Source organism: Mchenga conophoros, linkage group LG14 (assembly GCF_057382185.1).
Source record: "Mchenga conophoros isolate Kocher_MC1m ecotype Shallow Benthic linkage group LG14, M_conophoros_male_GT1.1, whole genome shotgun sequence".
In the NCBI taxonomy this organism is placed as follows: Eukaryota; Metazoa; Chordata; class Actinopteri; order Cichliformes; family Cichlidae; genus Mchenga; species Mchenga conophoros.
Window position 1 is genome coordinate 30,005,272 of NC_140539.1, and position 17,335 is coordinate 30,022,606.

At 39.8% G+C, this 17,335-nt stretch overlaps 2 protein-coding genes across 3 annotated transcripts in view; both read left to right on the plus strand.

Annotated features, from left to right (window-relative positions):
- Positions 1-100: 100 nt before the first annotated feature.
- On the plus strand, positions 101-4,638 carry LOC146560062 (diablo IAP-binding mitochondrial protein-like). Its single transcript, XM_085243879.1, has 6 exons — positions 101-193; positions 603-735; positions 839-961; positions 3,468-3,578; positions 3,729-3,825; positions 4,166-4,638. The coding sequence occupies exons 1-6, from the start codon at positions 150-152 to the stop codon at positions 4,369-4,371; spliced, it is 714 nt and encodes a 237-aa protein (XP_085100005.1). The 5' UTR covers positions 101-149; the 3' UTR covers positions 4,372-4,638.
- A 4,603-nt stretch (positions 4,639-9,241) lies between these two features.
- Positions 9,242-17,335, plus strand: part of nectin3a (nectin cell adhesion molecule 3a) — a 37,642-nt gene continuing 29,548 nt past the window's right edge. For both annotated transcript variants that reach the window (XM_085243880.1, XM_085243881.1), the window contains exon 1: positions 9,242-9,575. In XM_085243880.1, coding sequence (XP_085100006.1) covers positions 9,488-9,575 — 88 coding nt within the window. In that variant the 5' untranslated portion in view covers positions 9,242-9,487. The remainder of the gene's footprint in view (positions 9,576-17,335) is intronic.

A 17,335-nucleotide genomic window follows, 5' to 3' on the forward strand; every position in this document is an offset into this window, starting at 1 on the left:
AAAATGTTTTCCGTTTTATTAGATGTCATTTAAAAAGAACAGCGTTAGAAAAGGTTAAATGGATATAGAAATGCACCCTGTATTGTATGTCCCTCCTTGGCTTCCGTTGGAGCCCTTTGCTCGATGTGTTGTAATTGCGGCCGATCAATATGGCCGCGCTTAGGAAGGGAGCAGTGTATCTCCGTTTCGTCAGGTAAGGCATTAAGGTTGAATAAACATACGTACTGATTTTGTCATCAGGTCGATTTATCCTAGGCTGAACTGACTTTTGAAAAGAAAATCCTTTAGTGTAGGAAAATGATTTTTTTGTTTGATATCGCGGTTAACAATGGCAACGGGAAGTTATGAGTCTTAAAGTCATAACTCAGCTACGCTTAAATGAGCGTTGTTTTTGTGACTCAATAAAAATGTTCAAAATTACATTCATTTGTAAACCAGCTTCACTTTTGTTTTAATGTTTTATTTGGTTTTAGTTTGTTTGTTTTTTTCCCCTCGTTGGGCTTTTTGAGCTTTGGTACCTGATCGACTGGTAAAAACGTCATGGATTTCACTGGAATTCGCAGCCTGAAACTGAAAGTATTTTTTTGTTTTTGTTTTATCAGGAGTTCCGGTAGTGTCCTGTTGAGCAGCAGAAAGCCTGCAGTTAGTAAACTGGGAAAATGGAGAAATATTCTATACACAGGTGTAGCGTCGTTAGCTGTGGGCGGTGGGCTGTGTGCTGTACCTTTCAAACAGGTGAGTCGGCCTCCCTGCCCCAGCAGTTGTTACAAACTTCACAGCAGTATATATCCGCTACCTGACCTACTTTACATGTTTATGTTCTGTGTCTTTGCTGCAGGTTGAACCCCTTTCTCATGACTCCCTAATCAAAAGAGCAGCCTCTCTGGCGACCGACAGCTCAAGCACTTTTCTCTCTCAGACCAGTCTAGCACTAATAGATGCCATCACAGAGTACGCCAAAGTAAGTCTGGCTCTTATGGGAAACTTTCTGTCCAATTAGTAAAATCTAGTCCAAGTTCATGTTTATTGTAGCATTTTTACCATCACAGTTGATGGGAATTTATCTCGATGGGCTCACATATACTGCAAGAAACATCCAACAACACACAACTCTGCACAACATGGTATAAAAATACAAGTTCATGCTATAGATCACCCCATAAAAAACTCCACTGGATCAGTTTTCTTTAAAATGGCTTTAGTGGAACAACAGTCCACAGTGCAAGAGGATCATTTAATATACAGCTTAATATATAACTTTTAATTATTATAATTTTTTGTGTTTATTATAATAAAGATAATAGTATAAATTTCAGTGCATAATACGTTCAGATTATATCATCACAGCTGGATGTAAATAAACTGAATTAATAAAAGGTTCAGTGCGTATTTAAGCTTGGGGGTAGGTAGTACTCCTGAAGTCTGATATTCTGCTACTATTACTCTTGTATCTTTTGCCTGATGGGAGAACATTGAACAGGTTATGTGAAAACTAGTACTACATTTTTCTACTAAAGTATATACTGATCAGCCACAAAGTTGAGTAGTACCTGCCCAAACAGTTTTCACCTGTTATGACATGGTCGCTCTGTGCCCATGCTCAAATCTTGGCAGCAGATCCTTTGGATCCTGTGTTCTGCAGGGTGGTGTGGGCTCCATAGATCAGAACGTTCTGGCCCATCACCTAAAGATTATACTGTGATCATAGGGGTTTGGAGGCATTATATTGTGTTTTTGCTAATGTTTATTTATTTGGTTTCTTGTGTGTGCCCCTTGATTTTGCATTAATTAAACATAATTCAGTTTGTGGCTCCATAATGTAGTACTTAGTATAACACATTTGATTTAGCAGATTAAAGGATGCTGGTTCAATTCCATTTGAGGAATTCCCCTTTGGGGTTGTGAGAGGAGGGACATCTGGCGTAAAATTCAGCCAAATCACTACCTGCCTACTTGCTGTAATGAGCCTCTGTGAAAAGGCAGTAGCCAAAGTAGCTGCTTGTTCTTTTTCTGACAGAATGCCTTTCCTGTCTGTGGGAAACAGTAGCCCGATCATGCCTTGCTCAAAGCAGTAACATCATCACTCTGTCATCAGCAAAGCAGACAATCACATAATTCAGTATATAAACACCTGGTCCACAGACTCCTCAGTCTAACATCTTGTAAAGATTATTACTGCTGATGACACCCACTGGCAGCTATACCTATCATCAAGCGTTGCACAGTTCTAAATAAGAATTAGTAGACTATCAGTAACTACGATCAATACATGTGTTCACGAAATCCTCAAAACATATCAAGAAAAACTGGTATAAAAACAGCATGCTGTGACTGTTATGAACTGTGTGTTTCAGCAAATACTATTTTCGTTAACATAACCGAGGCTGTTTCAGTTGCTTAGTACAGTTCAGTGAGAGAAAAACAAGTAACAATGTCTAAATTTGTCATGTGTAACAAAAAAAATGTTCTTTCAAAAATGAGTTTTTCAGCATTTTGGGGGAGTTAGTTTCTTTTTTGTCACATCCCCATGAAAAAATTGTTCACACAGCACACTTGTTTTTATTTATTATAAAAACAACACAGTGTCCCTGTAAATAAATGTCAGTAAACGACCTGTGGATCATGTGTCATGTCTGGAACAAATACATCAGTGAAGTATTTTTTTGACCTCTGCAGTGGCATCAATGCTTGCACGGTGGGTATAGCTGGGTTTCACTGTCAAAGAGTTCCCACAAACTATTTGCTGATTCTTTTGCTGTGGTTGCTGCTGACACTGATGATGATCATAATGACATATGTTTTTTGGGTATTTAGTGTCATCAGGTTTGTTCAGCAGTCTGCTGATCAAACATAGAAGCACCAGAAAAGCCACTTTGTCAAAAATGGCATGAAACGAACCAAAACATCAGTTAGCTGTGGTCATATGATGTGGCTATTTTGAACCATGTTTCAGACCAGTGTACAGAATATCATGTAAGGCCAGTATCGAGTTTCCCATTCCCAGTGAGTACACATCATGCCTGTTCAAAAATCTGCTTATTAGCTTGATAAATAAAGGTTTATAAAATCACGAGTTTGCAGACTGCAGTGCTTATCCTGCTCAGTGCAACACATTAAACTGCATGTGAAAATGCCTCCAAATATCACTTTGTTCCAACACTTTCATGCTCTCAGATTGCATCATAAATCTAGCAACTGTTTAATCTTGCAGTTAAAACCATTAAAATAAAGTTTAATTTGTTTGAACATGTGCAGTGGAGAAATGGACAACAGTAAATGGTGACCATGGAGCTGTTTAGGGATGAAGTGAAGAAAAAGACAGGGAAATTGTTGGTGTGACTTAAGATAATGTAAAGGATAAGGTGAAGTGGGGATAGATGTTCTGCTGTGGTGACCCCTGAAGTGTTCCTACTGTTTCCAAAGTACTACTAAGTTGTTCTTTAATAAGCTCCTTGTCCTTATTCCAGGCTGTGCACACACTCATTGCCCTACAAAAACGATATCTGGATTCACTGGGAAAACTGACCCCAGCAGAGGAGGATTCAGTCTGGCAGGTGATCATTGGCCAGCGTGCAAAGGTCAGTCTTCATTGCTCTCTTCGGTTAGAAGTATTTAAAGAAAAACATCTCGTTTTGTTTTTTTTCGTCATTCTTTGTAAATGTGACCACAGATTTACAAACAGGTTGCTGTAGATCTGTTTGGGTCTTATTCTGATTTTGTCCTGACAGGTTAATGACAGACAGGAAGACTGCAAGCATTTCGAGTCAACCTGGTTCAGTGCAATGAAGCTCTGTGAAGCAGCAGCTGAGGCCGCATACACATCAGGTGTGTTGTTTTTAAAAAAAAAAAAAAAAAAAACATGAGCTATTTGGCCTGTGTGGTACAACAGTCAGGTTGTAGTGTTGAGGCAAGTTCTCCTAGGGTTCATCTTTTTTAAGCTTTCTACATTGCCATTTGTGGTGGTTTCTATTCAGGTGCTGACAGTGTTGCACCTTGATCGGTGTATGGATCATTTGCTGTCACTCTGCAGACGGACAGGTTTTTGCATTTAAACAGAATGGAGATGATGGACAAGGAAGGCTGCCTAATGACTTTAGCTAATGTCTGAACTGGATAGGGTTGTTGTGTGAGTCTTTGAACACTGTTTGCATTTGTTTTTTTTCAGGGGCTGAGCATGCGTCTGTAACTGCAAGGACGAACATTCAGTTGGCCCAGGCGCAAGTGGAGGAGGCACGAAAACTCTCACTAGATGCAGATAAGAAGTTAGCCGAGACTAAAGTAATGGAGGTTCAAAGGATGGCACAGTATGCCGCCTCCTTAGAGAATAATGAGGAGGAAGAGGTGCCTGAGGCTTATCTAAGAGAGGACTGAAACAAACAGCCACGAGTATCAGAAAACAATAACTTCTCATTATTCTAACACTGTCTTCTTTTATGATGTGTAATATATTTGGTTTGGTCAAACTGATGTGCTTACATCAACAACATCAACAAAAGGGTATCTATAATTCAGAGCTTCTTGGAAGAGTGTTTCTTTAATGGGGTTTTTTTTTTGGGTTACCAACAGTGAACGAACACAAATCATTTGTATTATGTCAAGATTTATTGCAATAAATACAAACATCCTGTGTAAACAAAATGCAAACTGTTTTTCGTGTTGTTGTTATGGTGTTGATCCACAGAAAATGCGTTTTTAATTTCTGCTAAAGTTGGACAGGAGACCGTGTGTCCACTTTACATTGTTGCCAAACTCAATTGTTAGTGTTTCAAATGAGATGCACGAGTGCCAACTATGCGAACAAAATATCCCCTGTGGTCATTGTGAAAATGTTCTGTTTTCTAAAATGACCAGAAGACACTTTGTAAACACAGTAAGTTTGCCCAGATGACTGACTGTCAAGCACCTTCTTTGCGCATTACAATAATTCTTGCATGTTTTGTTTTGTTGTTGCAGTTGAAATGTCTACAGATTCCCACCCGTATGTCCCTCTGAAGAAGTCTTTTAAAAACGGCGTTAGCTTGCTTGTTATTTGTATCTCTTGTTTTCACTCAGCAGCTTTACCTTCACTGCTAATTACCCATGTCCTGATTGAGTTCAATAGAGCTTTTAGGCAGGTTTCAAAACCCCTCCTTTGCTTTCCTGTCGTCACTTCATCCACAGCAGCAGTCTTTCCACACCGCCACTGAACAGGAAAAAAGTGAAGACTCAACCTCTGGAAAAACATTAAAAATGTATGAATTATGATGCTTTAAGGAAAAATTTAAAACATGGAAAACAAGAGTTATTCATAATTGGATATAATGTCTTTGTTCCCAGGAAAGTTAAAAATGTGATGAAGCAGAGAAATTTGTCTTAGGTTATTTATGCTTATTCCAGCAGATGGCGATCTAAGTCCACTCCACTACACATCTTTGCCCTCTGCTTCAGTGGGATGCATTGCATTTACATTTTCATATCATGCCACATGTATTTTATATATGCAAAATGCAACTCATATTTTACTCCAGCACATGCAGCCGGTATTGATTTGTTTTGAATTAATAGTTGTGATTAAACAGGAGCCCCAGATTGTACTGCATACCTACATTTACATATGGCATTTTGTCCCTGAACTGGTGTCTGCACATAAAGTACAGTGAGACTCTGTATGAATTTTAATTAGTTTGAATTCCGAACACTGTAATTTATTTCTTCAGTTGTTACTTTTATGCATCTCTTAAAAGTTGATTGAATACTGAGTAATTTTAAATAACATTTTAAAGCTGTGCACAGTTATCGGCCTTATCCATAGTATGTCCTCTGTAACAGGTACTCTATCTTAATTTCACATGTACTTTCTTAAGGTCGGTGTGTACTACAGAGGCCATTTCATACAGAGCTCATTAAGGGAAAGACCTGTGTGGAGGTGCAAGCACAAGTGTGTAGCGTCAGCAGTGAGGTGACCTCTCCTCGTTGTAGATGGTCAAACCTTGGCAGGAGATTGGACTGAAAGTGTGGCTACAATGGGGGAGGAATGGGTGGGAGGTTTTGAGGTGTGCAAGGGCCAGCTGACCAGTGCGACTAGTAAGGAATGTTGTGTTTAACAAAGGCTGTTTTCACAGACTGTAAAACCAAATTTCCCAGACAGCCTGTGTGGATGTGCAGCCACTGGTCACAGGGGAGGTGGTGCCAGTGCAGCATTGCTTGCCTGGAAGAAAATGTAATAACACTTAGTGAAAAGTATTTTTGCTGCATAAAACCTCAATGAGGTAACCACAATTACAAAGGTCATGGGCCATAAATGCTCATAAACTATTTAGTGCTACTGAGGGGGGTTTAAGTATTTATGCAGCTGTATGCATTTATGCCAGTGGTGTGGAATAAGCCTTGCTGAAGCAGTTTTTGCCCAAATTGTTGATATAATTAACACATTAAGAGTTGGATAATCGAAAATAAGATGTGAATTATCATCTCATAAAGACAAGAGGTTGCCTGCTGCACTAACTCTATCGTTTCAATGCAAAGTGCCCCAGGAGGGGAGATTGATTAGTGAAAAGGCCATCACTTTCACCTGGGGATTTATAGCTCTTTGAGGATATAAATAAACCACCAGAGGGTATGAAGGTAAGGGGTACAGTGTGGTGACACATCCCGGGTCATGCTTTAATCACTGTAAAGCTGAGCTATAGCACTGAGAGGGAGTGAGTTCAGTTCTGCAGGAGATGGAGGTTCCCTGCAGAGTTCACATTGCCCTGATGAGGACTCGGAGCTAATAGAGTCTATAAAGACATCACTGCAGAATGAAACTGGTGGCTCAACGCGAGGGAGGCACATCGAAACAAGCATTTTTGCTTATCTTCAGTGAATAAATATGATGTTCGCCTAAAATTGCTGAGCGAGCAAGTTTATCAGCTCAAGCTTCAGTGCATGATAATAACACAGTGCTGCACACAGCGTCGGATTCCTGAATGTGTAAAAGCTGTAATTATCTCAAAGAAAAGAACAATGCAAGAGTGTTTCATTACCACTTTGTTTTAGGACAGAGTAGTCGAAGTGTGTCTGCATTCACGCTGATGAGTGCACACTTTTTTCCCCCCAGCACTGTACCTGCATGTGATTGCTTTGTCCTTCAGTGACTGATCTCCTGGGGTTTATATTAACTTTCACATTCACTTCCTTGTTTCCACTACAGTTTTAGGATAGTTCAGCATATCTGTGACTGAGTTAACATTAATAAGCTGATTTAAAAAAAACAAAACCTTTGTGTGCACTGTGTGCACTGAGGCTTGGTTAATGGTACAGCAATGTTAGCATTTCTGGTGTGTGTAGGGGTTATTGTCAGTTTCCTTTTTTACGTGCTAAAGGACTGAGGGAGAATGGCTCATGATGCGTATTTTGTGTATTTTACTGTAATTAAGGAGGTTAGAAGGGGCATAAAGTGATTGACTGGACTTGCTAAAGTGAAAGCAGCACTTATATCATCTTACAATCTCCTCAACACCTGCTTATGAAAATGTGATGTAAAATAGATTGGGTTTGGTCATTAGAGGGACTGAAGGGTAACCAGTAGGTTGCTGTTTTTAATCCCCACAAAACCCGTGAACCCACTAAAAGCATCTTTAGTATATTCTTAAGCAACTTGATGAACCTTTGCCTGTTCAGTTGCTGCACTGAAGACGATAATCATGATTAAAAAGCAAATGGTTATTTGTGCTATAAATAGTTCTGTTCACATTTAATGTCTGTTTGCACAAGTGAGACCTTAAAACAAGGAAATTCCTCACTCGTTCCACAAAAAAGAAGAAGAAAAAAACAAACAAATAAACAAACAAAACTTCATTATATGTGAGGTTTTAGTACTTCTTTCTTATAAAACTGTTTATGATCCTTATCAGATAGGTTTATATTAACTTAGGGGTGAAATCAATATCTTTTTTTGAGCCTAGTCATAGTCAAAATTTGATCCTTTCTAACTGCAAAAGTCCTTTCAGATGTATCAAGATAGTCTTATGAAACTGTGCCTCTTAATAAATGTAGTACTATTTCATCAATCTTGCGTATGAAAATGTTTTCGACTCCCTCTTGCTAATCCTGCTGTCCCTACAATAACAACAACAATGACTGCTATTGCTAAGGTTGTAATATTTCATGTGAAAATAATTAAGCAGTTTAGATGTTTCTACTTTTTTTTCATCACCCGGGAGGTTTTTGATCGGTCCCATATTTTACAGCCCAAACATACAGCAACAGATGGTTTATATGGCCCCACGGAGACCCGATTTCAAATCATGCAGTCAGTCTGGGATTGCGTGAACAGGCAGACGATACCAAGACAGCCTAAATCCACTGAAGCACTATGGCAAGTTATCCAAGATGTTTAGACAACCTCATTTTCTTTGACAGGAAGAACTGACACTGTTTAAAAGATAAAGAGTGCTTATACCAAAAAGTTCTACTTTTAGCCGCTTTTTAAATTAAATTAAAAACAAGAATCACTTATTTCTGAAAGCATCCTTTCTTTGCTGTAAAACTAGACTAAGTCGTCTATTTTATGACTGGATAAAGTCACTTCAGTTTGGCAGTTAGCCTATTGCATACTTGAACTATACTGTGACATCTAAAAAAGCTCAAAGCTATCTGAAACGTCAGTTTGGGGCAAGTTTTCCCAACACAATCAATACAAGCAAGCCACGATAGATTTTTTTTTCTTAAGACTGGGTTGTCTACTAAGAGTCAGTGCTTACATTGTAGTATCTGCTCTAGGCTTTGAAGCCCCCTGACATATACCAATGAAATTATAATGAGAGAAGATCTACTACCAGAACAACAACTACTACTACTACTACTACTACTACTACTACTAATAATAATAATAATAATAATAATAATAATAATAATAACAACAATGAGAAGAAGAAGACAAAGAAATGAGCGAAAATAAGAATAAATAACTAAATGGATTTGATATATAAATTTAAAATTTTTTCTTAACAATCAAACATCGACAACTGGCTCCACACGAGAAACTAACTGAAATTAAACGTAATAAAATAACAATTAAACATAATTTAGAGTGCTGATCGTGATAGCCCTGCTACCTATATTTATGTTGCCCGAATCTGTATATAAAGTACCAAAAAAAAAAAAATCCCACAAGAAAACCAACAAACAAAAAGACAAACGGCTCAATGACAAGCATTTCAGAACTGCGCTAAAAGTGTATACACACGGAGACGAGTGGGTCAGCGCGCGTGCGTTCTTAAGTTTCATGTGTGTGTTGTTTTTTTTTTTGTTGTTTTTTTTTTGTTGACTTGCAGAATGGTACAGCCCACGCGGTTCTGTAGCTATGGAGAGAGGCTCCCCAGGAGCACGAGCCAGAGAGAGAGAGAGAGAGTGAGAGAGAGTGAGAGAGAGAGAGCAGGGACGAGCGAGAGAGAGAGAGCAGGGACGAGCGAGGAGCGAGGAGAACGGATCCGGGAGTGCCGAGGCGCACAGACACACAGGAATCATGGAGAAAAGATTACCGCTCAGGAGGACTTTGCCATCTAACGGACTGCGACTTTTAATATCCCTCCTCACCGTATACGGACTTACCGGTGAGTTAACGGTTTCTGTATCATCCCTCCCATAATACTTTTGAGGCCATTGAAAGAAGTTGTTGCAGTAGGATTGCTCGGAGAGGGTCCTCACGGATACAGTCCACTACCCAAACCGGCTGGCTAGTTTTTGTTGTTTTGTGGTGGGCTCGTCCTGCTGCATTTAAGCTAAGCTTAAGCAGGCTAGTTGTTGCCTGTGGACAGTTATCTTTACGTTAACACTGATGGGAAAGTAGCTGCTGCGTCAGTTGACCGTTAGCTAAAACTCACTCTCCTCCCCCCATTTGAATTCAACTCCGTTAACATCAGTTAACTTCTTTACATCGGAGCGACTGTTACACACAAGCTAACTGTGTTAAGATTTTCAGCTTATTCCAGGAGACATAACTCAGACACGGCACTGATTGGTGTTATGGTGATAATGGGCAGACCTTCAAGCTGAGGTTACTTACAGTATGTCACATCATGACTTGGCTAACATCATTCAGGGCGTTTGGGGGATTTACCGGCTAGTTTGTCTCCCACCCACATGGTTACAAACTGAGGAGAAGCAGTGATTAGAGGTGCACAGAAATAGACAAGAAATGGAACAATCCGGGTGTCACGTATGGCTAGGAAAAAAAAGAGGCTCCTTTGTGAAAAGTTTGCCAAGTGGTTGGTTACAGATGGATTGTAGGTTATGTGATACACGACAGAAGGAGAGTCAGTGCAGAGTCTTCAGCTTTGGGGTAAGGGGTGGCAGGGGAAATGAAGACATATTTGAGTGCATGCACTGCAGTCGCAGAGTCTGTAGAAGTATTGACCTGCAGTTGGGCTGCATGCCAGCTGAAGCACCTTCCAGCCCCCTCACTGTCCCGAGGAGAGCAGCTGGAGAGCTTTGCTGTGTCTCAGACACAAACACAGATGGATGCTTAAGTAAATACTACCCAGAAATACACCAGTGTTCTTTTCTTTTCTGAATCCAAGAGCAATACACGAAAGAACAACTTTTACTGTATTGCTCATTGTAATGTGTAACATAGTGTTGGGCGGTATGGAAAAAAACCAACTGCATGATGGTATTTTTTTAAGATTCTGGATGGTTCATAATAGAGCTATTATTATTACTATTAACTTTTTCATGGCCATCTGTAAGGTTTATACAAAAAAAACACTTCTCTTTTAAACCATTTAAAAGAAAAAAAAAACAATCAAAATAATAAGTAAACCACACTTAGACTCTTATCAGTAGTGCTCATGTGTTCAGTAGACTCGGTCCTTAATAGACTGCTTGTTCTGCTTTTAGGTTAGATGTCAAACTGGCTCCTTAGCATTAATATTTCCACAGCAGAGCTGGGTCTGAAAAAGCCTTGACTAACCTCATATCGTTGCCCTACCTGATTCCCTTTTGCTGTGTGCGAGTAGAGTTCCCTTAGACTTGCCTCCAGTGAAAGTCCAGCACAGAGACAGCATGACACAAAGCGAGTCTCATTTCTTTACAATTGAAAAATCAACAATCGACAAACCCAGCTCCTCTCTGGGTCTCAAGTCATTTGGGTTCATCCCCAGTCTTGTTTTTTTCATCCCCCATATGGCTTCACTGTTCTTGAATGTAATGAGGGAAGCCCACCCTTACTTCCCTAGCTGTTGACACATTGTTATGATGTGTTCAAACCATATGCCAACAGAAGTTTTCATGCGGTGTGATTACATACAGAGTGAGGCGAATTGACAGAACGTTGCGCTACAGGAGTTGGGATGAAGCTGTTTGCTCAACTTGTGACACACACAAAAATCCACTTCACTCTACGATAGAGGCAAAAAATAAAGAACAAAGCTCGGAGAAAAGCGAGTGAAATCATAGTAAGGCAAGGCAAGTTTATTTATATAGCGCAATTCAGCAACAAGGTGATTCAAGTAAGGTCTCAAAATACGTGATCCAACTATTGTGTTTATTTTGTCTCTGCCCTCTTTTAAGGGCAAATATTTGTTTGTTTCTAACTTGACTATGTTCATAAGACTAATGCAAGGTCAAACTTTGTGATTTATGTCACAACACTGATATTTCTTGGCACCTTTCTGTTTTAGTCATGTAAATGTACTGTTATTAATGCTTTAAGTGGTTTTATCATTAATTATTCCGTACCATGATTTTTTTTCCCCCACAGGTTGTGGATTGTTAATATTGTGTATGATTGGAACTGAGTTAATATGGGTATCATCTCAGTACACTCTTCTGCGCTCCTAGTGGCAATATAGTGCATGTAAACCACTTGGAAAACCTGAGCGAGCATTTCGCCTGTTCACCATTATTTTCAAAATTCAAACATGCATGAAATTAAGCTCAGGATGCTGCCCAGCACAAGTGTGGCTCCCAATATAACAGTAACTAATGGCCTTTTAAAAGCTGTGCTTTTTGCCTAGACACTTAGAATTACTATTGATTTATCTCTAATTATATTCTTGCTTAAATGCTTGATCCAAACAATATGTGTTACAGTTTTCCAGAGCTTAAGCTGATGTACAGAGATGCCATGTTTTGTCAGATCTGTAATTAAAGAGCAGATATTTTTGCTTTAAAACCCTAGAAGACTGAGCAAAAACTCTCCGAGAAGCCATGTCTTGTCTTAAATTGTATAATATCTGCTCTTATAGTAAACTGATTAATCGGTTGAGCACTTGTCTTTTGCGCCTGTCCTCCTGCTACAGTCAGTTTCATTTCAGTTGCTTTCAACAAATGTTTTTAAAGAAGCCTCTTCGTGCCTTTCTTTTTGTGTCTGTTCCCACAAAACACTGGTTCATAAATCATCACAGCAAACCGATAAACAATGCAATGTTGCAATCTAAGCTGATTAGCCTCAAAGGCGTGTTCAAGTGTGTTTGTTGATTTTCCAGTCCAACATGGTACCTCTACAGCCAGATTTTCTTAGCATGAACACATACGATAACGTAGCCAGCATTTTTAGTTTTAGGGGTTTTTTTTTTCGGTTTTGTGTTTGGATAAAAATGTGCACAGGTTTTTGACTCGTAAAAACATTGTTAGCAGCCATGTGGTCCTAGGGGACATTGTGATGTAAACACTTTTGAAGTTAGTTTTCTTCACTTCGCTGTAGCGTGTGGACAGGATTTTTGAGGAGGGGATTTGTTAAAAGGCGTGGCCACTGGCTGTGAGGACTGTAATTGAAGACCATAGTTTTGTGGTTCCTTCTCTTGGGGCCACATGATTCACAATCTAAATAAATAATGTAGTAATGGAGCCACCCCAAATTACAGACTCAGAAATAGATTTGAAAAAGCAGTGCAGCGACTGAGCAGGTTTGGTCCTTAAGCTTAATATGATTCTGGACTCATTAATTGACAGCATGATGTAGCCAAGAAAGTTACTTTGTCATTAGGAATATAATTAAAACAACCGTGGCTTTGCCACCACATGGTATAGGGCAGATCAGGTCAAGACCCTTTTGTTGGGGGAGGAGATTGGATAACTTAATATAAAGTTACATCCCAGTCTTACTGGCTTTTCTGAGCAATTACAGCGTTAATACCTTGGATCGAGTGATTTAACTTTTTCAGGACTGATTACAGACATTAGTAATTATAGGATAACCAATATTTTAATATATTTTTAAAAATAGCATGTTGTCATGTTTTTATTCTGCTATTTTAATGCTTATTTTTTATGTTTTAAGTATTAGCTGTTATGGTGTTTTAGTGTCTGTTTAAGCCTTATGCACTATTGGGGTTAGCACTGTTGCCTCACAGCAAGAAGGTCCTTGGTTTAAATCCACCATCTGGCCAAGGCCTTTCTATACGGGTACACCGACTGCAGATGTTTACCTGTCTCTCTGTGTTAGCCCTGCGACAGACTGGTGACTTGTCCATGGTGTACTCTGCCTCTCACCCTGTGGCAGCTGGGATAAGCTCCAGCTACCCTAAATTGGATAAGCAGTAGAAAACTGATGGATGAATATTCAGTGTAGTCTGAAGCTGCCTGCTAACTTAACCACTAGCATAACCCTTTGCCCTTTTGCTGTTTTAGTGTAGCTTTCGCCACTGTAATCCTTTTTCCTTATCTATTCCCAATATGTCTTGGTTTTCTTCAGTTTTGACAGCATTGTCTTACTTTCACCCCTCCAGCTGGCCTGATAGCAAGCCTGCTATCCTTGCCTTCATTGGATGTCACTGCAAAATATTGCATTTGATCATTAATGCATCTGGGAAACTGTGCATGCTTGTCATGGTTGTGTGGTCGTACAGCAGAAAGAATTGCAGCATTTATTGCAAGGTCAGCTATATCTGCGATATGCAGTCCAAACCACAGCTCCACTACGGGAGCTGCTTCAGACTGTGTTCTGCTCTGTGCTCAGTGGTGATAGGCTTTTGTCCATAGCATGTAAACAATCAGAACATTATGTGGGTAGGACCCTATATCACAGAAAGTCATACAGAGAGAGGCAGTTTTGTATTGTGACAAATCAGCATGCAAAAACACAGAATAATGACCCCAATAATCAGCCTATCCATAGCTAATGCTTAAAAAAAACACCCTTTGTCATGATAAATTTTGCACCACTCACTTGATGCTTCTGCATATTTCAGCTAGTCTCTTCCAAACAGTGATAGTGATAATTTAGCATGACCTATTGATTTATTTGTCAGTAGATTCAACCATTTCTCTTCATTGCTGATGTTAATTATCCACAGTTGTTATTTGTTATCAGAATTATGAGCAAGAAAAATGGCTTTGAAAGAGCATTTTAGCATTTGGATTCACATGTGTGGGTCACAGCTGTCACATCCATCTGAGCCTCCTTATTTGATCTCAGTTGAGAAGCAGCTGACTGAACACCCCTAATGACATTAAATGCACACAGGGTTTTCTTTTTGAAGGAAGGCCATCAGCAGATGAGTGTGTGGCTTTGTTGTGTAGGCTTGTGTGTAGGCTGTGTGGGGAGTTCAGGGAGCAGTCTGTGGTCACCGGCTCCTGTTGACTCCACCCTTTGCTTCCTCTTCCATGACAGATGTGACTGACTGTCAGAGGCTCTGAATTGCAAGCAGCTTCCTGGTGGTCCTTTAGTGAAAGCTGAGTTGTAAACCGCAGTTTTACCTCTTCAGCAAATTTGTTTGTAATTTAAAACACATCATCGTCAGTGACACTAAAGTTGCTGTTTGTTATACCTTGTAAGTGGGGCATAGAAGATGGCACCACTTTCCATTCATTCCAGTGTGAATAGCTCTCTTTTTGTGTTCTTTCTTCTTGAGTGGGCTAATGCACCAGTACGCTTTGGTATTGACTGCAACATTCCACCAATGTGTTCCAAAGCATTTTGTTGTTTGTTGAACCACTTGTCATTGACATATGAATCTTTCAAAGATCAAAAAGGAGGCACCTAATTCAAGGGATGAACTGCTGTGCTTTTGCACATTTTGCAATAAAGCACATTTCACACAAATGTGCAAGTAATGCAAGAAAGTCTAAGTAAGCTTGGCTGTGTTAAAGAATAAAGGTAATCTTATCAAATATTGACTTTCAAGAATTATTAGAATCGTAAAAGCTCTACTTTTTGACTTATATACTGTATACAACCCAATTTCCCATTGTTCTATTGGAGATTATGTATCGGAATTTCAGGAGCGGGACCACGCCTCCAAACACGCTCCTTCCGGTTGTCATCTATATAGGTTCCCCCAAGTTCTGCAAACTGTTCATTCTTGTTTACATGCCCCACCCTCCCTCCTTGTTCTCAATTCTTTAACTTCTTCACTCCTATTTAGTATATGGGGATCTGCCAGACCCGGGAACCGTCGCCAGTCCTCTTCGAGGCCTTCCCCAAACCGCAGCTCAATTCATGTCCAAGCATTCACCTTTACCTACTAAAACGCTGTCAAACCTAAAACGAGGACGTGGGCCCAGCTAGTGAAATAAAATATAAAGAAATGAGGGGTGACTATATAGAATCCATCTAAAAGTAATTTTTAACCCCACTGTCTCATTTTGTCAGTCACTGACTTCTGGTGGTATTTGTTGTTTTATGTCTGTACCAACTTTAGTAGTTACCAGTCATTATGACTGCAGTGCCTGAGTGCTTAGCCATTCAGAATTGGAAGGAAAGGGGAAAATATAGAAAAATACACAAAAAATGCTAATATTAGCAGTACTATTTTTACTAGTGTGTCTTGCCTACTGAATAAATCTTGGATAGACAGGAATCAAATGTTTCAATTACTGAGTCATAGGAAACGGTGCTGTATAAATGTCTTCCAGATATTTCCATGGTTAATTACCTACCGTGAATGAACAGAGGGAAACTTTTTAAACAGTGTTTTTGTCTACTGTTTTCAGGAGTCCAGGGTTTTTCCCAGAAAAACAGAAAGAGTAGATCACATTGTGTGGCTGTTAGGGTCACATGAGCACACTGTTGCTTTACAGTCCATATTAAAAAGCTATACATACAGTATGTCCACAGTCAGCAATCCAGTTCCCCAGGAGAGGAGCACAGAGGTTATGGGAAACAGGTGTGGCGGCTGAGCTTCATCCGCTCCGTCTCATTTGTTTCACTCTTTTCAAGTGTGGGATGAGCACGCAGTCAGTTGTGTGCACTGACACACCCCCTGCCACCCAGGTGGGAGATTAACACCCACCAGTCAAATACTGGGCAGTGTTGGTCGTAGAGGGGAAGCTATCTGCAGCGTGGTCTCGTGCCCACAAAGTATGGTGAGTAAGGTGCATTAAATTGAATAAGAATAAGCGCACCTTCATATTACTCATCTGCTCAACCGCATCAAATAATCTCCTGTTGTGTTCTGACTGTGTGCCTGAGTGAGTGACATTTTTACCTATGTAGGTAATTACAGTCAAGACTTCTAACACACATACTGCACTTGAAAGTTTCACAAAATGTGTTGGCCACAGCGTTAAGACAATTTTTTTTTTTTTCTTGAAAGTAACTGTTCTTTATTCCCAGTTTGCATCGTACACAGTTTTGCTACTAGTTGGAGAGCAGTTTTGAGAGTGTTTGCAGATCTTTTATACAGACTACTGTGGCAACCCGTTAGTAATGAACGTGATTGCAAGGAGGTTTTTGTGACGTGCCCTCTTTGTACTTGATTTCATCGCGCAAGATCCAGCAACCTCCAGAAACTACTTGACACTCCAGGAGGGAAGGGGATCATTAACCGTGTGACTGAGACCTCAGTTATTTATTTATTTATTTATTTTTTAAAAAGGTATGTAAAGTGGGGCCCTGCGACAGACTGGCGACCTGTCCAGGGTGTACTCTGCCTCTCGCCCTATGACAGCTGGGATAGGCTCCAGCGCCCCCCGCAACCCTGAAAAGGATAAGCGGAAGCGAATGGATGGATGGATGGATGTAAAGTGGGATTTTTTTTTTTTTTACATATTTAAGAAGTCATGAGTACACCTCCTTTCATGTGCATAGGCTCAAACTCTCTCCTCAAACTCCATCTTTTGTTTATTTTTAGAGGTTGTTTAGTTTTCCTTTTAGCACCAGCCATGTTTTACCCATGTGTGCTCTAAGTTCTCTAGCATGATGTTTATTTAGTAATAAGACATGTGATATGCACAGAGAAAGAAAACAGACATTTTATTGAAAGATGTTTTCACCTCCGTCAGTCAGTCGCAATTCTGGCTTTTATCAAAGACCTTATTTACCCTCCTTCATCTGATTCTCATTGTATGGTTCTTTTTTGTGGGGATAATCATTGACATACACCTGAATTAAGCAGTGGAAGCACAGAAATATTTGGCTAATTGGAGGTTG